This window comes from Mytilus trossulus, chromosome 2 (genome assembly GCF_036588685.1).
Source record: "Mytilus trossulus isolate FHL-02 chromosome 2, PNRI_Mtr1.1.1.hap1, whole genome shotgun sequence".
Taxonomy (NCBI): Eukaryota; Metazoa; Mollusca; class Bivalvia; order Mytilida; family Mytilidae; genus Mytilus; species Mytilus trossulus.
This window is the reverse complement of record NC_086374.1, coordinates 86225731-86244495: the sequence shown is the minus strand read 5'-3', so window position 1 is coordinate 86244495 and position 18765 is coordinate 86225731. Positions and strand designations below refer to the sequence as shown.

At 31.9% G+C, this 18765-nt stretch overlaps 1 protein-coding gene across 1 annotated transcript; it reads right to left on the bottom strand.

Moving 5' to 3' along the window:
* Positions 1-462: 462 nt before the first annotated feature.
* Positions 463-15716, bottom strand: LOC134708222 (anaphase-promoting complex subunit 2-like). The gene is made up of 12 exons (XM_063568601.1): positions 15621-15716; positions 12853-13297; positions 12261-12366; positions 11137-11269; positions 7518-7800; positions 6826-6943; positions 6283-6458; positions 5492-5778; positions 2893-3055; positions 2378-2473; positions 1613-1842; positions 463-707 (listed from the first exon to the last, which is right to left on the bottom strand). The coding sequence occupies exons 1-12, from the start codon at positions 15693-15695 to the stop codon at positions 498-500; spliced, it is 2322 nt and encodes a 773-aa protein (XP_063424671.1). The 5' UTR covers positions 15696-15716; the 3' UTR covers positions 463-497.
* Positions 15717-18765: the final 3049 nt, after the last annotated feature.

The window sequence follows — 18765 nt, the reverse complement described above, 5'->3', positions numbered from 1 at the left end:
CCAAAATCAATCCCAACCTTCCTTTTGTGGTCATAAACCTTATGTCAAAATTTCATAGATTTCTATGTACTTAAACTATAGTTATAGTGCAAAAACCTAGAAAATGCTTATTTGGGCCCTTTTTTGCCCCTTATTCCTTAAATGTTGGGACCAAAACTACAAAACCAATGCCAACCTTCCTTTTGTGGTCATAAACCTTGTGTTAAAATTTCATAGATTTCTATTCACTTTTACTAAAATTAAACTAAAAGTATTCAGACGACGACACAGACGACGACACCAACGTGATACCAAATTTTTAATTTTTGCGGTCGTATAAAAAACGTACAAGACTTACAATAGCTAGAGGCTCCTGACTTGGGACATGCTCAAAAATGTGGCGGGTTAAACATGATTTGTAATATGTATAATGAAAAAGATGTGACACTAATGTTTTAGAGGTTAAAAAAGTATTTTCTCAAATGATACAAATTAGTTTTTTTATTGATTAAATTTATTCAGCTTGACTTTGGTAGCCTATAGACTCCTCCTGCATATAATAGTTTTTGTTCCTTAACTTTTCTATCTAGAAATCCTTTGAGTTCTTGTGTACTGCATTCCATAGTGGTAGGTCCTTGCATTGCAAACATTCTCAACATTGTGTGAATTCTTTCTAATGGAAGGCTTTCTAAATTAGTCAACATTCCCACTATGTACGACCAGAAAACCTGAAATAAAATAGCAAAAATATAATAATTTTAAAGAGTTAGTTATAAAATCTTGCATGTTATAATGACTATTCCAATAAAACAGAGATGATACCAAAAAAAGATACTTTGAACAACCACCTTTATCTGACAGTGACATCTAAATTTCAGTTATTCTCTCATATAGTTTCAGATAAGGGCAATCCGTAGTTTTATAGCACATTATTGATGTTTAAAAGTTAAATTTCAACAGTTAGCAAATTTAAAACAAGTTTTGACTATGGCTTTCGATCATAGGGCAGTTATTTAACTATTGCAATATTCAATTGATCATGACTATTGGCGAATGGAGATCCCTGATAATGTGTTCTTTAATTTCTTTTGAGCATTTTAGATGTATGACAAGAATGTGTCCATTTATACAGATGCCCCTCTCGCAAGATCATTTTCTATCTTGTGGACCGGGAAATTGATGTCAACTCTTATTGGCAAATTAAAAAATTAGAAATATCATACGGTATGATTCATACCATAAGGAACATGTGTACTCAATTGCAAGTTGATTGGACTTTAACTTCATCAAAAACTATCTTGACCAAAAAATTTAACCTGAAGTGGGCCAGATGAACAAACAGAAGCTCAGATCACAAATTGTAATGCCCCTAGATGGAGCATAATAGGTGGGTCATAAAAATAAATATGTATACCTTTTGATTTCCTATTTAAATTGTTAGTAGGAGGGTTCTGAAGAAAACTTAAAAAGTAAGGTAGAACCATATGTTTACATAAATTTATTATATAGCTCCTACCAAAGACTTCTCCATTCAGTTCAAATGTAATATAAGATAATTAACCTGTGATTACTCCTCTCTCCCACGACTAAAATGAGGCCTCACACAGTTTAAAAATGTTATGGAATAACTGACCTGTAATTCCTCCTCCCTCTGTGACTGAGCTGAAGCCATGGCTGATTCTGTCTCATCGTCGTCAGTAACAATAACATCATGTGTACGACCCTTATGTTCTTCCACTAACAGGAACGTGTCAGTTGTTTCCTCCTTAAGTAGACCCTGTGTTTGCCAGTAGGCTATCTTTCTTCTCAGTGCTGTGGCTGGCATTTGTAACTCATTGCTCAGGTCTTCAACTGTCCATTTTTCTATAAAAGCAAGAGATTAAAATTCAAATTTCTCTATGATTAGCACAAGCTGTTTGTCAGTCATTATATAATTAAAGAACCTGGCCTAATGCACCATTCTGAAAATACAATGGCTTCCCTAAACACTATATCAGCTTTTTTGCAGTGAATCATGACTATATTGGATTTATTTATTTTGTGGATACAAATTTTCATGGACTGAGAGAAAATTGTTTTTTTCATGGACATTTGATATAAGGGTCTTGCAAAAGTCTGCAAATAAGCTTATAGAAAATTTGAAGCTTGTGTTGAACATTTTAATCTTTGATTCAAATTTAACCACAAAATCAGTAAAAACAGGTATTCCAAGATTAATGAAGAATCCACAGTAATTGCAGATTTTCCAATTTACAAAAGATAAGTGAAAAATAAAACAATTATTGATCCATCTTATTTTTCTACCCTAGATTTCTATTTTATGTAAACTTATAATCTTGTGTTGCAATCTTACTGATATTCACCAACATCTACTCTCACTAATACAAACTTAACATACCTTGTTTCTGAAACTGCATAATAATGGCAGCATGAACAGGAGACACGTTAAAGTTAATCGTTCTATCTTTGAGCTCTATATCAATGTTAACAAGACCTGCAAACATATAATATTGCTTACTGACAATTTTTGTATAAACATGGTCTGTATATTGAAACTAAACTAATTTTACTGATACTAGTGATGGATGCAATAGGTTAATCTTATATTGGATGATATTTTTATTTTTCTCTCGAATATCCCCTTGTATAGACGAAGCAGACTGTTAAATGTCGATACAGGTTTTAAATTGCTAAAATGATTCTGGAATTACCAGTAATTTAAAGATTTCATAAATTATTATAATTTTAACATTTTTTGTATGTTTGGCTTTATAGTAGCTAGGTATACTATCATGCAGTCCACTGCAACTTTTTATTTATATACTGTAAAAAAAAAAAAACTTTTTACAAGAACTTCTAAGCAAAAGAAATTTTGAAGTTAATATTTACAAGAAGAAAAACCAGCTGATTTACCTAAATGTGGTTTCCAATTAAGTGTTCTATTTCCTTTGAGAGCCTCAAATTTCTTTGTGTATTCCTTCAATGATTCCTGCATCACTTCCGGGAGAGTTATCTTCTCTTCTCTAAATGCTGGCCAAAACTGGGCTGATAAAACCATTGCATTAACATCAATTTCCTATAACAAAACAACTTTTGCATTTCAAATATGCTGGTGAGATTAAAATTGGAGAACCAAGTGCTCATTAAGGAAAACCTGTTTACTGTTACTAGTAAATCTTCATTTAGGCCTAAAAAAAAAATAATTCAGAATTCTTTTTTTTTTTTTTTTATGACATTGTATAAGAAATCCGGTAAATTATCATGGTTTTCCCAAGTCGGAGTACTAGTCCGTAATTACTTTCAAATACAGAAGTCGGTCATTTGCAATGTTTTTGAAGCACCTGCTGTTCAATTTTCCTGGATTTTGACCTATTTGGAATACATTTTGACATTAATATATTGTTGTACTGGCTTTCTGTGCCAGTAGAAGCAAGTTAGATAAATTATTATGTCGATTAACAGAAGCCTGTATCAAAAAAACCTGGTCAGTTGATACCATTTTTTTTTGAAGATCCAATAAAAAAATTAGGGTTGGGGCTATAAAACAGGGTCGGTCAGGTTACCGGAAACTTATATTTTTTTTTTTCGGCCTTGTTTTAGAACATAACACCACAGAAAAGTGTGAAGTATAGAAAAGTTCTTCACATTTTTAAGATGGTGGTGTTAATCATAATTTGAGAGAAGTCTGGTTATTTCTGTTTATTTGGAATTTCTATTAACTTGCAATTTCTTTTTATTTGGATACTCAGAATTACTCTTGTTCTATAGTTCTATCTAGCAATCTTGTAAAGGTACTTTTCTGTTGGAGTAATAGAAGAAATAGAAGTTATATCGAATTAAAAAAAAGAACTGAATTACAGAAATTGCTTAAATTCTACAATAGTTTCTAGTTTAAATATAGCTTAATCGAGAAAAAAAATAAAAAATATAGGTCACAGATGAGTTGAAAAGATATTTCAATTTTAATGCACAAAAATGACCTTTTTGCACCAAAGGGAGATAATTTGGAGCTTTTTCAATGATATATACATTTTTAAAGTCATCAGGGGCCAAAAAGAATTGATTTAATGTTATATTAACAGGGTTTTAGCTAGGATTTTGAGGGCTTTAGTCACTTTTGCGCGATAAAAATCCGCCTTATTTTTTTTATAAAGCAAGGGATCTAGGATGTTTATCAAACTAGCTATACATATATGTCCAAGTCCTTTAAGGACTAGTCTAGGATCTTTGAAGACTTTAGGATTGCTTATGTAGGCAGTTATTGGCAATATTGAATGAATTGACTGATGTGATGCTAAGATATGAAGATAAGAATAGGGATCTGGTAATAAGATCAAAACTTCACTTCAGTTATTTTCAGGGCACACCCCTTAATTATCAACAAAAGTTGGGTGCCTCTATTTTTTAACCACTGTACAAATGAACTTGTAACAACTTTTTCACTTCACAATCATTTATATCCTTGAAAATACGTTTTAATATCTATTTGGAATCAATTTCTTTAATCTGCATCTATACTTAATGTGACGATTCTTATGACTGTAGACTAGATCATGTTTACTTTCGATTTTTAAACAAAATGAAATGAAAACGGGAAGTGACAATTGGATAATAATTTCAGAACAAAACCGGATTCATTTTCGAACTTTAACGCATGCGCAATGCATAGAACAGGAAGCACCTGTTTGCAAGTGAAAATATTTACGTTTTTAATAAAGTTCATTCTTTTTAATCGAAGTTGTCGAAAGTTTTTAATGAATATTTATATAAAGTATGACGAAAATACGTTGAACTGACGAAACTACGACAAGCAAACTGCAAATTATGATCGTAAGGGAAATATTGAAAATAAAATAAAGTTGATGAAATGTCCGGGAAGTTTATCAATTTTGTTCAAATGACGAAAATACAACTGAACTGTGAGAAATGATTACAATGAAAAGCTGACTGACTGATTTAACTTAAATAGATTATTATGATGATCATTTATGAGGTTTTATAATGATAATTAAGGGATTAGTGACCCATCTGATTGGCGATAGGCGGATTACTTGTCATCAAAACTTTTAACACCTTTGCCTTTGGTAAACGTTAATTACCTGAGGGTCATAAACTTCTCAGAAACATAAAGACAGGTAGAATTCAAGTAATTTGATGTGTAAATATTTTTACACTTTCCAAATTTAAGTGACGAAATTGATATGAAATATTTTCGTCATTTCTAAAACCTTTTCGTAAAATACGAAAGTGACGAGCGCTAGCTAAATCACTGTATTAAAATAAAATCTGTATTGAAAAAATAATCTTTAAATTTTTGCTGAAATTGTTGTACCCTCAAGACTCCTTAAATTCAAATGTCTTGTAAAAATTCTATTTCCTAATATCAAAATGAACTTTTGATTTTTTTGTGTTGTTGATTTACCACAGACCTTCATAAACTTAATATCAAAAGGATTCACAATAAAGCAGAACATTCTTTAGGCCTACAAAATATCTTGATGGGATAACTCACCCCTCTTTCACCACTTTTATTTCTAGCTTCAGTAACTCTGGTGTTCAATCTTTTAGAATCAGCTACATCTTTCAACATCACTTCACAAAAGTGTAACTGTGTCTCCCCAAATCTTAGTTTAAGTAGTTCTAAGTAACGAATCTCTTTCTCAATTTCATAATTAAACTGAGTGAGGATTCTATCTGCTAGTAAAGTTCTGTATTCATTTACAAATAATTCCTTACTACCATAAATGTTGACAAGCATACTTATAATATCTGAAGCTCTTCTACTCTTAGATGTGGTAGCTATAAAAGACATATAAAAAAATGTAATCTTAAAAAATATTAAGAATGTAGAAATATAAAAACCTGATACTGAATGGAGTTTGATGCCAATCCAAAATAAACTTGATTGTCTGTTTGTAAGTTTTTGGTGTAAAGCATTATACAATTTTTTTCTCATTTTTACTGTAAAAGCTTATTACGAAATATGGGGGAAGAAAAGTTAATTTCTAGTTACATAAATTAACATTCAGATTCTAAACACCTATAAATGGTATAACTGATAATACACAGTTGTAAAATAGGTCAGGCAACCTGTTTTCAGATCCTTGACAAACAATGGTATACTGTAAATTCAGAAATTAATGCATGCATTTATTATTGTGATTTTGTCATTTTGGACTAAAATGCGATTTTTATTTTTGCGATATTTATAAAAATCCTGTTTAATTCATCCAAAACATTTCAAAATGCAAGTTTAAGTTTTTGCGATCATAACTCTGTTGCATTTTTCACAATAAAACTTACATGGATCAGCATCTACAGGATCAGGCATCCATTTCTCCCAATCTTCATCCTCATTATCACTATGTCCTGTCTCGTCCAGTAGTAATGGCTGTCCTTTAATCAGCTCATCTAACAATTCATTACTTCCATCATCAGTTAAATTAGAAACTATACATCTCACAGTATCATCACGCGACCTAAATATCAATAGTATATAATTAGTATTTTAGTTGGACCCCCCCTTTTTTTTAAACCAATCAATGCATTTGAAAGGAGACATATAGTTGGAACCCCCCTTTTAATGGCTGGATCCACCTCAGAGTCAAATGTTTACAACTGATTTTTACATTTGTACAGATTTGTATTTTGTGTTGTTATACCAATGGCCCAGGTTGAATGACCACAAAAATGTTTAGTCTTATCCCATTCTGTAAGTGCATGTCAAAAAGTTAGAGGTCTATAATTAAGCAATTGTCTTTACAAATTTGTTTGTTTTTTATGACTTTGATTATGGAATTATTAATGAGGTATACTGTTTTGGGGATATTTATTTATACAACATACCTTAAGTATTTTCTGACAGGATGGCAAACAAGTTCTAGGATAACACCAGCAGGATCTAAAACTCGAAGAGCTCTGATGGCAGCAATATAAGCTGTTAATATATCTGATGTGTTTACACCTGGAAAAAGAAATCAGTCATTTATACAGAATATTGAAAACAAAGAAATTTCATTCATTATTAGAAAGGATACAATGATTTTAATTTCTCTTGACTACAAGGCATTACATAAAAAAAAATGGAATCGATTTCACAAAAAAACCTATGACTAAGATTGATCGTAAGTATACTGATTTGTTAATGACTTAAGAAAAATCCTAGTTGTAAGTTTTTTTGTGAAATCGACTCCTGATTTACCCGTAGCTTGATTTTTTTTCTTAATGTTTAAAAATGAATATTTTCATGTATTTAAATTTGTATACAACGATACTGTAAATTCTTTTTAAAATCAAGTTACATTTTTACAGAATATATCTGATTGACAAAAATCATCTGTGCTAAAATGGTGTTCAACATAGGTATATCAATCACTGAATCAGTCTAATCTTACCTTTTTATTCACCTTTAACTTTTCAAAGATACAAAATATGGGGCTTTTTACTTAATAAGGGTTTACCATTTGTTATAAAATATATCAGTCCTTAACTGATGCAAAAAAAACAGTAATATCTATATATTAAAAGACGATCCTCACCTGGATGTAAAAGTCTAGTTTCTAATGCTGATTTCAGTGACATTACCAACTGAGTCCTCACATCAGTTTTCTCTAAACACATTTTAAGATCTAAAATAGCTGGTTCAGATTCTGGAAATTCTATTATGATATTGAAGAGCTGCTCAATTTGAATGTTGGCAAAAGATTCATACAGGAAATGAAGTAGCCTCCCTTTGAATCCATCAATACAGTCAGAGTATATGTGTGTTCTGTTACCCGAATAAACCAGGTGCAACCAACCAAGGACTTTTGTATCTAACCACTGTAAACATAAAGAAAAAGATTGGTAAGTATTGACTTTTAATACAGTACATGTAGTTCATATTGTAAATTTTTACACAAATATCAATGAAAAGTAATGTTTACGTTTAATGCAAACCAGACAATTAATGATTTACCAATAATACATGTAGATAGTTTATATAATCAAGTCATTAAAGATTGAATATTTTGGCGTTAATATTGAGTCACTGATAAGGTCTTTGCATCGGAACTAAACACATTTATTCAAAAAACAGTTGTTGGCATGACACGGGTTATCTTCTTCTCATATATGTTATGATGGTATGATACTAAACCCCTAACGGGAAGGATTGTGCCTGATGTTCATATGATGAAATCATAATCTTTCAGTCAGTTTAATTGAAGTCTGGAGCTGGCATGTCAGTTAACTGCTAGTAGTCTGTTGTTATTTATGTATTATTGTCATTTTGTTTATTTTCTTTGATTACATCTTCTGACATCAGACTCAGACTTCTCTTGAACTGAATTTTAATGTGCGTATTGTTATGTGTTTACTTTTCTACATTGGTTAGAGGTATAGGGGGAGGGTTGAGATCTCACAAACATGTTTAACCCCGCCACATTTTTGCGCCTGTCCCAAGTCAGGAGCCTCTGGCCTTTGTTAGTCTTGTATTATTTTAATTTTAGTTTCTTGTGTACAATTTGGAAATAAGTATGGCGTTCATTATCACTGAACTAGTATATATTTGTTGAGGGGCCAGCTGAAGGATGCCTCCGGGTGCGGGAATTTCTTGCTACATTGAAGACCTGTTGGTGACCTTCTGCTGTTGTTTTTTTATTTGGTCGGGTTGTTGTCTCTTTGACACATTCCCCATTTTCATTCTCAATTTTATGTAATGAATCTTACACAAAACTAGAGGCTCTAAAGAGCCTGTGTCGCTCACCTTGGTCTATGTGCATATTAAAAAAAGGACACAAATGGATTCATGACAAAATTGTATTTTGGTGATGGTGATGTGTTTGAAGTTCTTACTTTACTGAACGATTTTGCTTCTTACAATTATATCTATCATGAACTTTGCCCATTAGTAACAGAGAACTATATTTGGTAAAAATTTACATAAATTTACCAAATTAATGAAAATTGTTAAAAATTGACTATAAAGGGCAATAACTCCTTAAGGGGTCAATTGACCATTTAGGTCATGTTGACTTATTTGTAGATCTTACTTTGCTGAACATAATTGCTGTTTACAGTTTATCGCTATCTATAATAGTACTCAAGATCACCAAAAACGGCAAAATTTCTTTAAAAATTACCAATTGGAGGGCAGCAACCCAACAACCAGTTGTCCAATTCATCTGAAAAATTCAGGGCAGATAGATATTGACTTGATTAACAATTTAACTTCTTGTCAGATTTGCTCTAGATGCTTTGGTTTCATAGTTATAAGCAAAAAACTGCATTTTACCCCTATGTTCTATTTTTAGCCGTGGCGGCCATCTTGGTTGAATGGCCAGGTCATCGGACACATTTTTCAAACTAGATACCCCAAAGATGATTGCGGCCTAGTAGTTTCAGTGGAGATTTTGTAAAAGATTACTTAGATTTATGAAAAATGGTTAAAGATTGACTATAAAGGGCAATAACTCCTAAAGGGGTCAACTGACCATTTTGGTCATGTTGACTTATTTGTAGATCTTACTTTGCTGAACATTATTGCTGTCTACAATTTATCTCTATCTATAATAATATTCAAGAAAATAACCAAAAACAACAAAATTTCCTCAAAAAAAACAATTCAGGGGCAGCAACCCAACAACCGATTGACAGATTCATCTGAAAATTTCAGGGCAGATAGTTCTTGACCTGATAAACATTTTTATCCCATGTCAGATTTCCTCAAAATGCTTTGGTTTTTGAGTTATAAGCCAAAAACTGCATTTTACCCCTATGTTCTATTTTTAGCGGTGGCGGCCATCTTGGTTGGTTGACCAGGTCACGCCACACATTTTTTAAACTAGATACCCCAAAGATGATTGTGGCCAAGTTTGGATTAATTTGGCCAAGCAGTTTCAGAGGAGAAGATTTTTGTAAAAGATTACTTTAATTAACGAAAAATGGTTAAAAATTGACTATAAAGGGCAATAACTCCTAAACGGGTCAACTGACCATTTTGGTCATGCTGACTTATTTGTAGATCTTACTTTTCTGAACATTATTGCTGTTTACAGTTTATCTCTAACTATAATAATATTCAAGATAATAACCAAAAACAGCAAAATTTCTTCAAAATTACCAATTCAGGGGCAGCAACCCAACAACCGATTGACCGATTCATCTGAAAATTTCAGGGCAGATAGATCTTGACCTGATAAACATTTTTACCCCATGTCAGATTTGCTCTAAATGCTTTGGTTTTTGAGTTATAAGCCAAAAACTGCATTTTACCCCTATGTTCTATTTTTAGCCGTGGCGGCCATCTTGGTTGGTTGACCGGGTCACGCCACACATTTTTTAAACTAGATACCCCAATGATGATTGTGGCCAAGTTTGGTTTGATTTGGCCCAGTAGTTTCAGAGGAGAAGATTTTTGTAAAAGTTAACGACGACGGACGACGACGGACGACGACGGACGACGGACGACGACGGACGACGACGGACGACGGACGCCAAGTGATGAGAAAAGCTCACTTGGCCCTTCGGGCCAGGTGAGCTAAAAAAGTGAAAGACCTGCAGGAACTCTCAGAAACCAAAATCTAGGTTTCCCACTATCTTACATGACAAGTATGAGCTGAATTATCTAGTTATTACAAAGAGAAAAAGGCTTATAAACTGAGTTTAACTGTGCATATTGCTAGTTGTTTTTGTTTTTTTTCTACATTGGCTTGAGGTATAGGGAAGGGTTGAGATTTCACTAATTATGTTAAAACATCCCATACTTTTGGCTTTTGTTGTGCCTGTAAAATTTTAAATTTGAATTTATTTTTGTTTTGGAGTTTAGTATGATGTCCATTTCCACTGAACAAGTACACATTTTTGTTTTAGTGTCAACCGAAGCCTGTCACAGGGTGCAGGATTTTTTTTCTGTGTTGAAGAACCATAGGTGGCCGTCGACTGTTTTGTGCTTTTTGGTTTGGTTGTTGTCTCTTTGACACATTCCCCATTCCCATTGTTAATTTTTATTTGATTTCAGTTAAAGGTTTATACATATTGATGTCTGACAAATGTATATTGCAAGGAGGCAAAAACTGTTAATAATAAAAGTGTTTTCTTTTAGTCACTTTTTATTGGAAATCACTTCAATTCTGGTCTATGATAGGTTTTCTATGACTATTTATTTATATAACGTACTGTTTCCAATATATCAATATAAGATGTTTCAAAGTTGCCTTTACAAGAGTTCTCTACATATGTCTTTATTCTTTCATGTACAATATTTGTGACAGCTGTTCCAGAAACTCTCTCCAGGATACCAATGTCATCTCTGAAATATTGAATGTTCAAATAGAATTCAACAAGTGAAACTGCGAGCTACTGCTCACTGATGATAATGAGTCTGATACCCCTGCCACAAGTGGATAATATTAAATTTACCGAACACTTGCATATTTTTACACTATTAAATTAACTATTGAAGTAAACAGGAAGTTGTCAAGTGATGAATCTGAAAATGCATCACATGGTATAGCTGACTTATATAAATCCTGAAACCAAATTTCAGAAATCCTTGTATTGTAGTTCCTGAGAAAAATGTGATGAAAAATATTCATAGGACGGACAGACTAACTGACTGACGGAAGGACAGACAGAGGTAAAACAGTATACCCCCCTTTTTTTAAAGCAGGGGTATAATTAGTCTCAACTTCAAAATGGATCTCTATCTATTGAAGTGTAAGACAAAAATGAATAGGACAAAAATGTTTTCAGGGGCAATAAATCCCTTTATGGTTGACATCTTTATTCTTTCATGTAAAATGTACAATATTTCTGACAGCTGATACTCTCTAGGATACCAATATCATCTCTGAAATATTGAATGTTTAAATACATGTAGTAATCAATTAGTCTCAACTTCAAAATGGATCTCTATCTATTGAAGTGTAAGACAAAAATGAATAGGACAAAAATGTTTTCAGGGGCAATAAATCCCTTTATGGTTGACATCTTTATTCTTTCATGTAAAATGTACAATATTTCTGACAGCTGATACTCTCTAGGATACCAATATCATCTCTGAAATATTGAATGTTTAAATACATGTAGTAATCAATTAGTCTCAACTTCAAAATGGATCTCTATCTATTGAAGTGTAAGACAAAAATGAAAAGGACAAAAATGTTCACTCAGGGGCATAAATCCCTTTATGGTTGACAACTTCATCAATATTGACTTAAATGACTTAAATATACATCTTATTGTCATCTGTTGAGTTAGACATTATGTGTTGATGTAATCATGTTGTTGTTTGCACTTACAGTTTTCTGTTTAGATTATGGAAGTTCAACATTATTTGTTGACATAAGCACGTCTCTGAGGGCTGTTCACATCCTTTACAACTCGTCTCTTCATCATCTTCACTGTCTAAAAATACATAATGTAAATGATAAAGGATAACGCTTCTTAACGACAGTCACATACCATTTAGTTTTCTATGAAAATTTTAGAAATATAAAAATACTATAATTATAGTATTGCAAAAGAAATTAAATAAAAATTACCAGAACTCAATTACATCTACATGATATATTTGCTACCAGTAAACAGTAAATAATTACAAATATAACATGTACATCATACGTGCCAACTGTCACAATTTGCGAAGGATTTCCCCCATGGAGGCTCCCAAATTGAAATTTTGAAAGAGCAATTTCGTCCACAATTTAAACAAAACAATTAATTTTACAATGACTTCAGGCTTATAAAAGTATTAAGAAGCCAAAAAAACAACATTAAAATGTATTAGCAGGCCCCCTTGAAGGTTTTTTAGAACTATGACAGACATCTTGCACGCAAAATCCCAATGGGCATTTTGAAAAGTTGGCAGGTATGGTACATATATACATGTACCTTGATCAATTTCAGTTGTTGTATGATGAAACACTTTAAATGCATCTGAATAAAATTTATTCACTATTTCTTGAAAAGTTCGTGGGAAAATGGAAAACAATGTTGATTTCATTAAAAGTATGAAAGCTTCTGTCAATGAGGATGTATTAAATAAGGTGGACGACTTCCTCCAACGCTTTATTTGGGTTGTGGATTCAAGTCTTTGAATACAGGGGAGATAATCCATTGTCACTTTATGTAAATATTCAACTGCTTGTAGAAGTTGATCTGTTTCACTTGGCTGTACAGAAAAGTAGTTCCAGAACTGTGGACCAACTTTTTGTCGCAAATCTTCTTGTAAAGTATCCAGAAACCATTCCTCTATGATGTGTCCTAAATCTTGCTTGCATAGAATTTCAACAGCATTCTGGAATTCAACTTCTGTACTGATATATGCCTGGGAAGTCTGAAAAATTCAAATAAATAACTATAGAAAGTAAAATAAAGGTTGCATATTAAATATGACACCCTCCTATCAACTCAAAACTCTTTCATTTCCAAATATAGTTTCAAATAATAATGTAATTGTTTTTTACATTGAAATTTTTTTCACAGATTGCTTTCCAATCAAACAATTTTTAGATCCATTTCAGTCTAAACATATATTTCAAGGGTGACAACTGCAGATAACAATGACAATACTCTTAAATTTGTTTTTACAGAAATCTTCATGATGTCCAGTAATGGAGGACAAATAGCGAAAAGGTGTATTTTTGTGTGATGCCTGATGGGTTGGAACTTGTAACAATTTTCACTGCTTATGGTTTTCATTGTTGAGTTTTGATTTCACTTGTTAACTCAAATTTTAAAAGCATGTTCTGTTAAATGTTTTTAAGCATCTAGAACTTTTTGTAACAGCTTACTACCATTATTAGCTTTTTTTGATTATTTTGCGACTTTTGCATGCCACAAAAAGAAGCTTCATATTTTTTCATATGACATGTTAGCTGCAGAACCGTAGCTCTTAGGTCCTTATGATATTTTTTTACTATTTGAGGACCGCAGCTAATGAAATGTATGAATTAAATTTGGATTAGTACATGTTCATGAACAGGAAATGACTAGTATAAAATCCTGAAATGAGTATTTTCTAAAGTCATGATTCTGGTGATTGCTTAAATTATAAAAAAAACATTAATTAATGTCTTTTAGTACAAAAAATAACAGGTAAAAAATTTTAGGTTGGTATTTCCTGTGCTGTAACTGTAACATTTTGATTTTTTCAGATTGGCACTGGGTTTCTTCAAAGAACATTATTTTGTTGAAAATAAAATGCAGTTTTCAAAATTTGGGATTAAATAGTAAAGACTGTTTTCATCTTCATGCAATAATATTTCATGTTTTAAAACTTTTTGTTTCAATAAATCCTTCAAGGAAAGGTAAACAATCTTTGTTTTTATTTTCATTTTATAGCGTGTGCATTTCCTTAAATTTGCTCTTACAAATGTTTATTTTCTTCATCTATCAATATAATAATAAAAACTACACAATCCCTTCCTCACAAATGTTTAGTTTATTCATCTTTCAATATAATAATAAAAACTACACAATCCCTTCCTAACAAATTTTTAATTTATTCGTCTATCAATATAATAATAAAAGTTACCAATCTATTTCTGCCCGTCTATCATGTCTAATAAAAAAGACTAAATGCATATTTTTCTATATTTAATTTAAAAAAATATATTTTCTTGTCGCTGTCAATAAATAGGATCTTGTCTCTTCTTGTCTCTAATTAGTGAGACCCATTATAACAGGTATTAAACAATTAAAAATATGTACAGTGTACGGTGCAGTCCGGTGTATCCGCGCACCTAAGACTTATGACTTCACTTCATTCAACTGATAAAACCAATAATTGGATAATTTTGTGTGAACACATTCATAACATACTTTTATTTCATAAAATCTTCTGTTTGTATGGTTTCATCCTTTAGATTTTGTGTAATGTGTGTTCAAAATTAGGAAAACCCCTGTTCTGAGAGTTCCTCCAATGTCCGGTGATTTCGCGCATGTCTTCCAAAAATAGCTTATTTGAAATAAAGGAAAGATTTTATACTACGAAATATAGCTGAGATTGTACCAAACACACTTCCAAGGATCATGCAGAGCAAAAAATATTTCAATCTGATATTAATTTGACTTAAATAAAACAAAAATAATCTGATGATGTAATTTTTTTAATGGAAATTGGCCAAATATGGTAAATCACGGGATTGCAGTTATTAATTAATTCTTGAACTTATCAATTTTATTCTTTTTTATCTCTTCGGAAGGCTAAAACAATAACAAGAACGACTTTGTATGTGTTACTGTGTTGATAGGACGAAATCAGCTAATGCGCGATATCACGGGCCGCGCGGACACCGGGGACTCCACTGTAATTGTAGCTACATAGAGGTAGCCCACGACTCCTGGACCTCCGTAATCCAACTACAATGTGTTAAATAAAAATACCCTAGTCCATATAGCTATAAACCTCACTTATTTTTTTCTCTTTTTACTTGAGCGTGCTTGTTTTTATATGACCTGATAAAGAACTTTTACATTATGATCTATAGACTATTAATAATATGTCATGTATGTGGAACATGAGAAAACAGACCCCAACCATAATCTGATTATCAGATAACACCAGCCCGTACGCCCAAACTTTACTTACACCCTAAAGAAATTTGATCTCTAAAATAAAAGGAGGCCCAATATTTTAACGCTAAGAAGATTGCTACTTTTTTATTTCCAGGTGTCAAAGTATCTGTTAAAACAGTCCAAGCTCTGTTTACAAGTTCAACATTTGCCGCCATCTTGTCTTATTTACCAATCTGAACAAAAATAATTACTACAGCTCCGGGATCGGTTTGGAATAAAAATAATAAAAAAAGAAGTTAAAAATAGTACTTTTTAACTTATGAATTTTCGATATCAATGTAATAAACAGTTATCATTACTGATTTTCATATGTCTAGAGAGAGAAAAAAAATCATGAAGTGGTTCGCGACTGTCATACAAGTGAGAGGTTTTGCTAGCTATAAAACCAGGTTCAATTCACCATTTTCCACATTAGAAAATGCCTGTACCAAGTCAGGAATATGACAGTTGTTATCCATTCGTTTGATGTGTTTGGACTTTTGATTTTGCCTTTTGATTTTTGATTTTCCTTTTTGAATTTTCCTCGGAGTTCAGTATTTTTGTGTTTTTACTACTTTTTTTTTCAATACTTGGAGAGTTTTTATTGATATCGATATCCTATTTTCCAAAGACTGCCTTTTCCACCTGCATCCTTTTTTTAATTCGAAATAAAGTTAAAAAATGTATATATTTGTATAAAAAATAACATTTACATTTTACTTGGGATTTGCCATATATTTTTTATTTCCAATCATGGGCTCTCAGTCAAGGTGCATGTAAACAACAAACAACAATTTTACATTGGTTTTATAATGACATAACAAGCTATTATTCAGTACTAAAATGAAGCAACAATATATTGTGTAATACTTTCATGGAGCAATACATATTTGAATTAGCATACAGTTGGAAGGTTTTCTGGAATAAAGTCACTTAATCAAAGTAATTTGTGTATCTTCCATAGTGAATTTGATTAACCATGTAAATACCTATAAGGTAATATAGGAGTATAAATGAAACATGATATATTTTTTTTTAAACTTTGCAAAAACGTAATTGTACTGAGATATGTTATAAAATGTGATACTGAGTGATTGTAACAAAATAAAACATTTTTGTATAGATTATACAGGAAAAAAACACCATTATGAGATTATAAGCTAAACTAAATGACACCCATACCACCTCGATTAGTATATATAAGAAGATGTGGTCAGAGTGTCAATGCATCAACTCTTCATCCAAGTGACAATTTGTAAAAGTAAACTATTATAGGTCAACTGAGTGCGGTCTTCAATACGGAGCCTTGGCTAACACCGACCAAGAAGCCGCTCTAAATTAAAGGCCCAAAATGACAAGTGTTAAACCATCCAAACGAGAAAACCAACGGTCCAATCTATATATAAAAACTCCTATGAATAAAATTAAGAAAGAAAATGGTGAATATTTCAAAGCGACATAAACCCGACCACAGAGCAGACAACAGCCGAAGGCCACCAAGGGGTCTTCAATGTAGCTAAAATTTCCGCACCTGTAGGTGTCCTTCAGCTGGCCCCTAAAAAATATGTATACTAGTACAGTGATAATGGACATCATACTCAACTCCGAATTATACACAAGAAATTAAAATTAAAAATCATACAAGACTAACAAAGGCCAGAGGCTCCTGACTTGGGACAGACGCAAAATTGCGTCGGGGTTAAACATGTTTATGATATCTCAACCCTCCCCTATACATCTAGCCAATGTAAAAAAAGTAAACGCACATTAAAATTCAGTACAAGAGAAGTCCGAGTCTGAAATGAATGAAATGACAATAATACTTAATAACAACAGACTACTAGCAGTTAATTGACATGCCAGCTCCAGACCTCAATTAAACTGATTGAAAGATTATGTCTTCATTATATGAATATCAAGCACAATCCCTCCCATTAGGGGTTTAGTGTCATACTATCATAAAATATATGATAAAAACATAACCCGTGTCATGCCAACAACTGTTTTTTTTTATAAATAAATGTGGATAGTTCCGATGCAAAGACCCTATAAGTGAATCAATATTAAAGCCAAAATATGCAATCTTTAATGACCTGATTACAGTATCGTAACTATATCACTTCTTAATAAGTCTGTTTAAAGGTTTTGTTAGGTGAAGACTGACATGTTTATGCTATAAGAATATTACCATAAAAAAATGGATGTGAAATACCTGAACGTATAAAATGTCTGCATGTTGAGGTATGTTTGCGAATTATTTCCTTATATATACCGGTGATCAAATTTAGTAAATGTTTTGACCAGTTTGTGATATCGAAAACCCTGGTGTTATAATTTTTCAGTAATACATAAATTTCTCTCGCTAAAACCTAATACGTTGTTACATACATGGGCGAATCGTACAAGTTGAGATATATAAACACCATATTTAAAGAGGGTAACAAGAGAACGTCACCATCTAAAAATGGATAATTAACAATAGGAAATGAAAAATCCTCTCTTTTATCATAAATTTTTGTATTAAGCTTCCGGTTAATGATATAGATATCAAGATCGAGGAAAGGGCAGTGGTCATTGTTAGTATTAGCTTTATTTAAAGTAAGTTCAACAGAATACATTTCTTTAGTATACATACTGAAGTCGTCATTATTGAGAGCCAATATATCATCCAAATATCTAAAGGTATTGTTTAATTTTTGTATCAAATGTTGTTTCGATGGTTTTTTTCTAATTTTAGTCATAATTAGTGACTCATAACAATACTAAAACAGGTCCGCAATAGGTGGTGCACAGTTAAGTCTCCATTGAAATTCCAATAACTTGACGATATACGGAATCTCCAAAAATGTTATCAAGTAAAAGTTTAAGCGCATATATAGTATCAAAGCATGTCCAATTGACATAGTTCTTTTGTTTATTGCTAATAAAAAATGACCTAAAAGAGTTTGAACATATATTCTCGCATTCTGACTTTTTAAATGCCCAGTTAATCAGGGATGTGATTTTTTTTCTTAATAAGAATATGAGGCAAAGTGGTATATAGGGTAGAAAATCAAAAATTTTAACAGATTCAAAATCACCAATATATGCATGAAATTTATCAAGTGCATGTACTTCCAACGAGTTTTTGACACTCCAAAAGTAATTAATTCCACTATTTTCAAAGGCCTTATTTGAACAATTTATTATCAGGTTTTTTTATTGTACCAAATGTACTAGTAAGTAAAACAGACAATGGCTTGAAGA

Coding starts and splice junctions, on each gene's coding strand:
- LOC134708222 (XM_063568601.1), bottom strand. CDS start 15,695: ATGGCGGCAAATGTTGAACTTGTAAACAGAGCTTGGACTGTTTTAACA. Junction 2,474..2,892: donor TAATTGGAAACCACATTTAG/GTAAATCAGCTG, acceptor ATATGTTTGCAG/GTCTTGTTAACATTGATATA. Junction 708..1,612: donor AGAGGGAGGAGGAATTACAG/GTCAGTTATTCC, acceptor ATTTTATTTCAG/GTTTTCTGGTCGTACATAGT.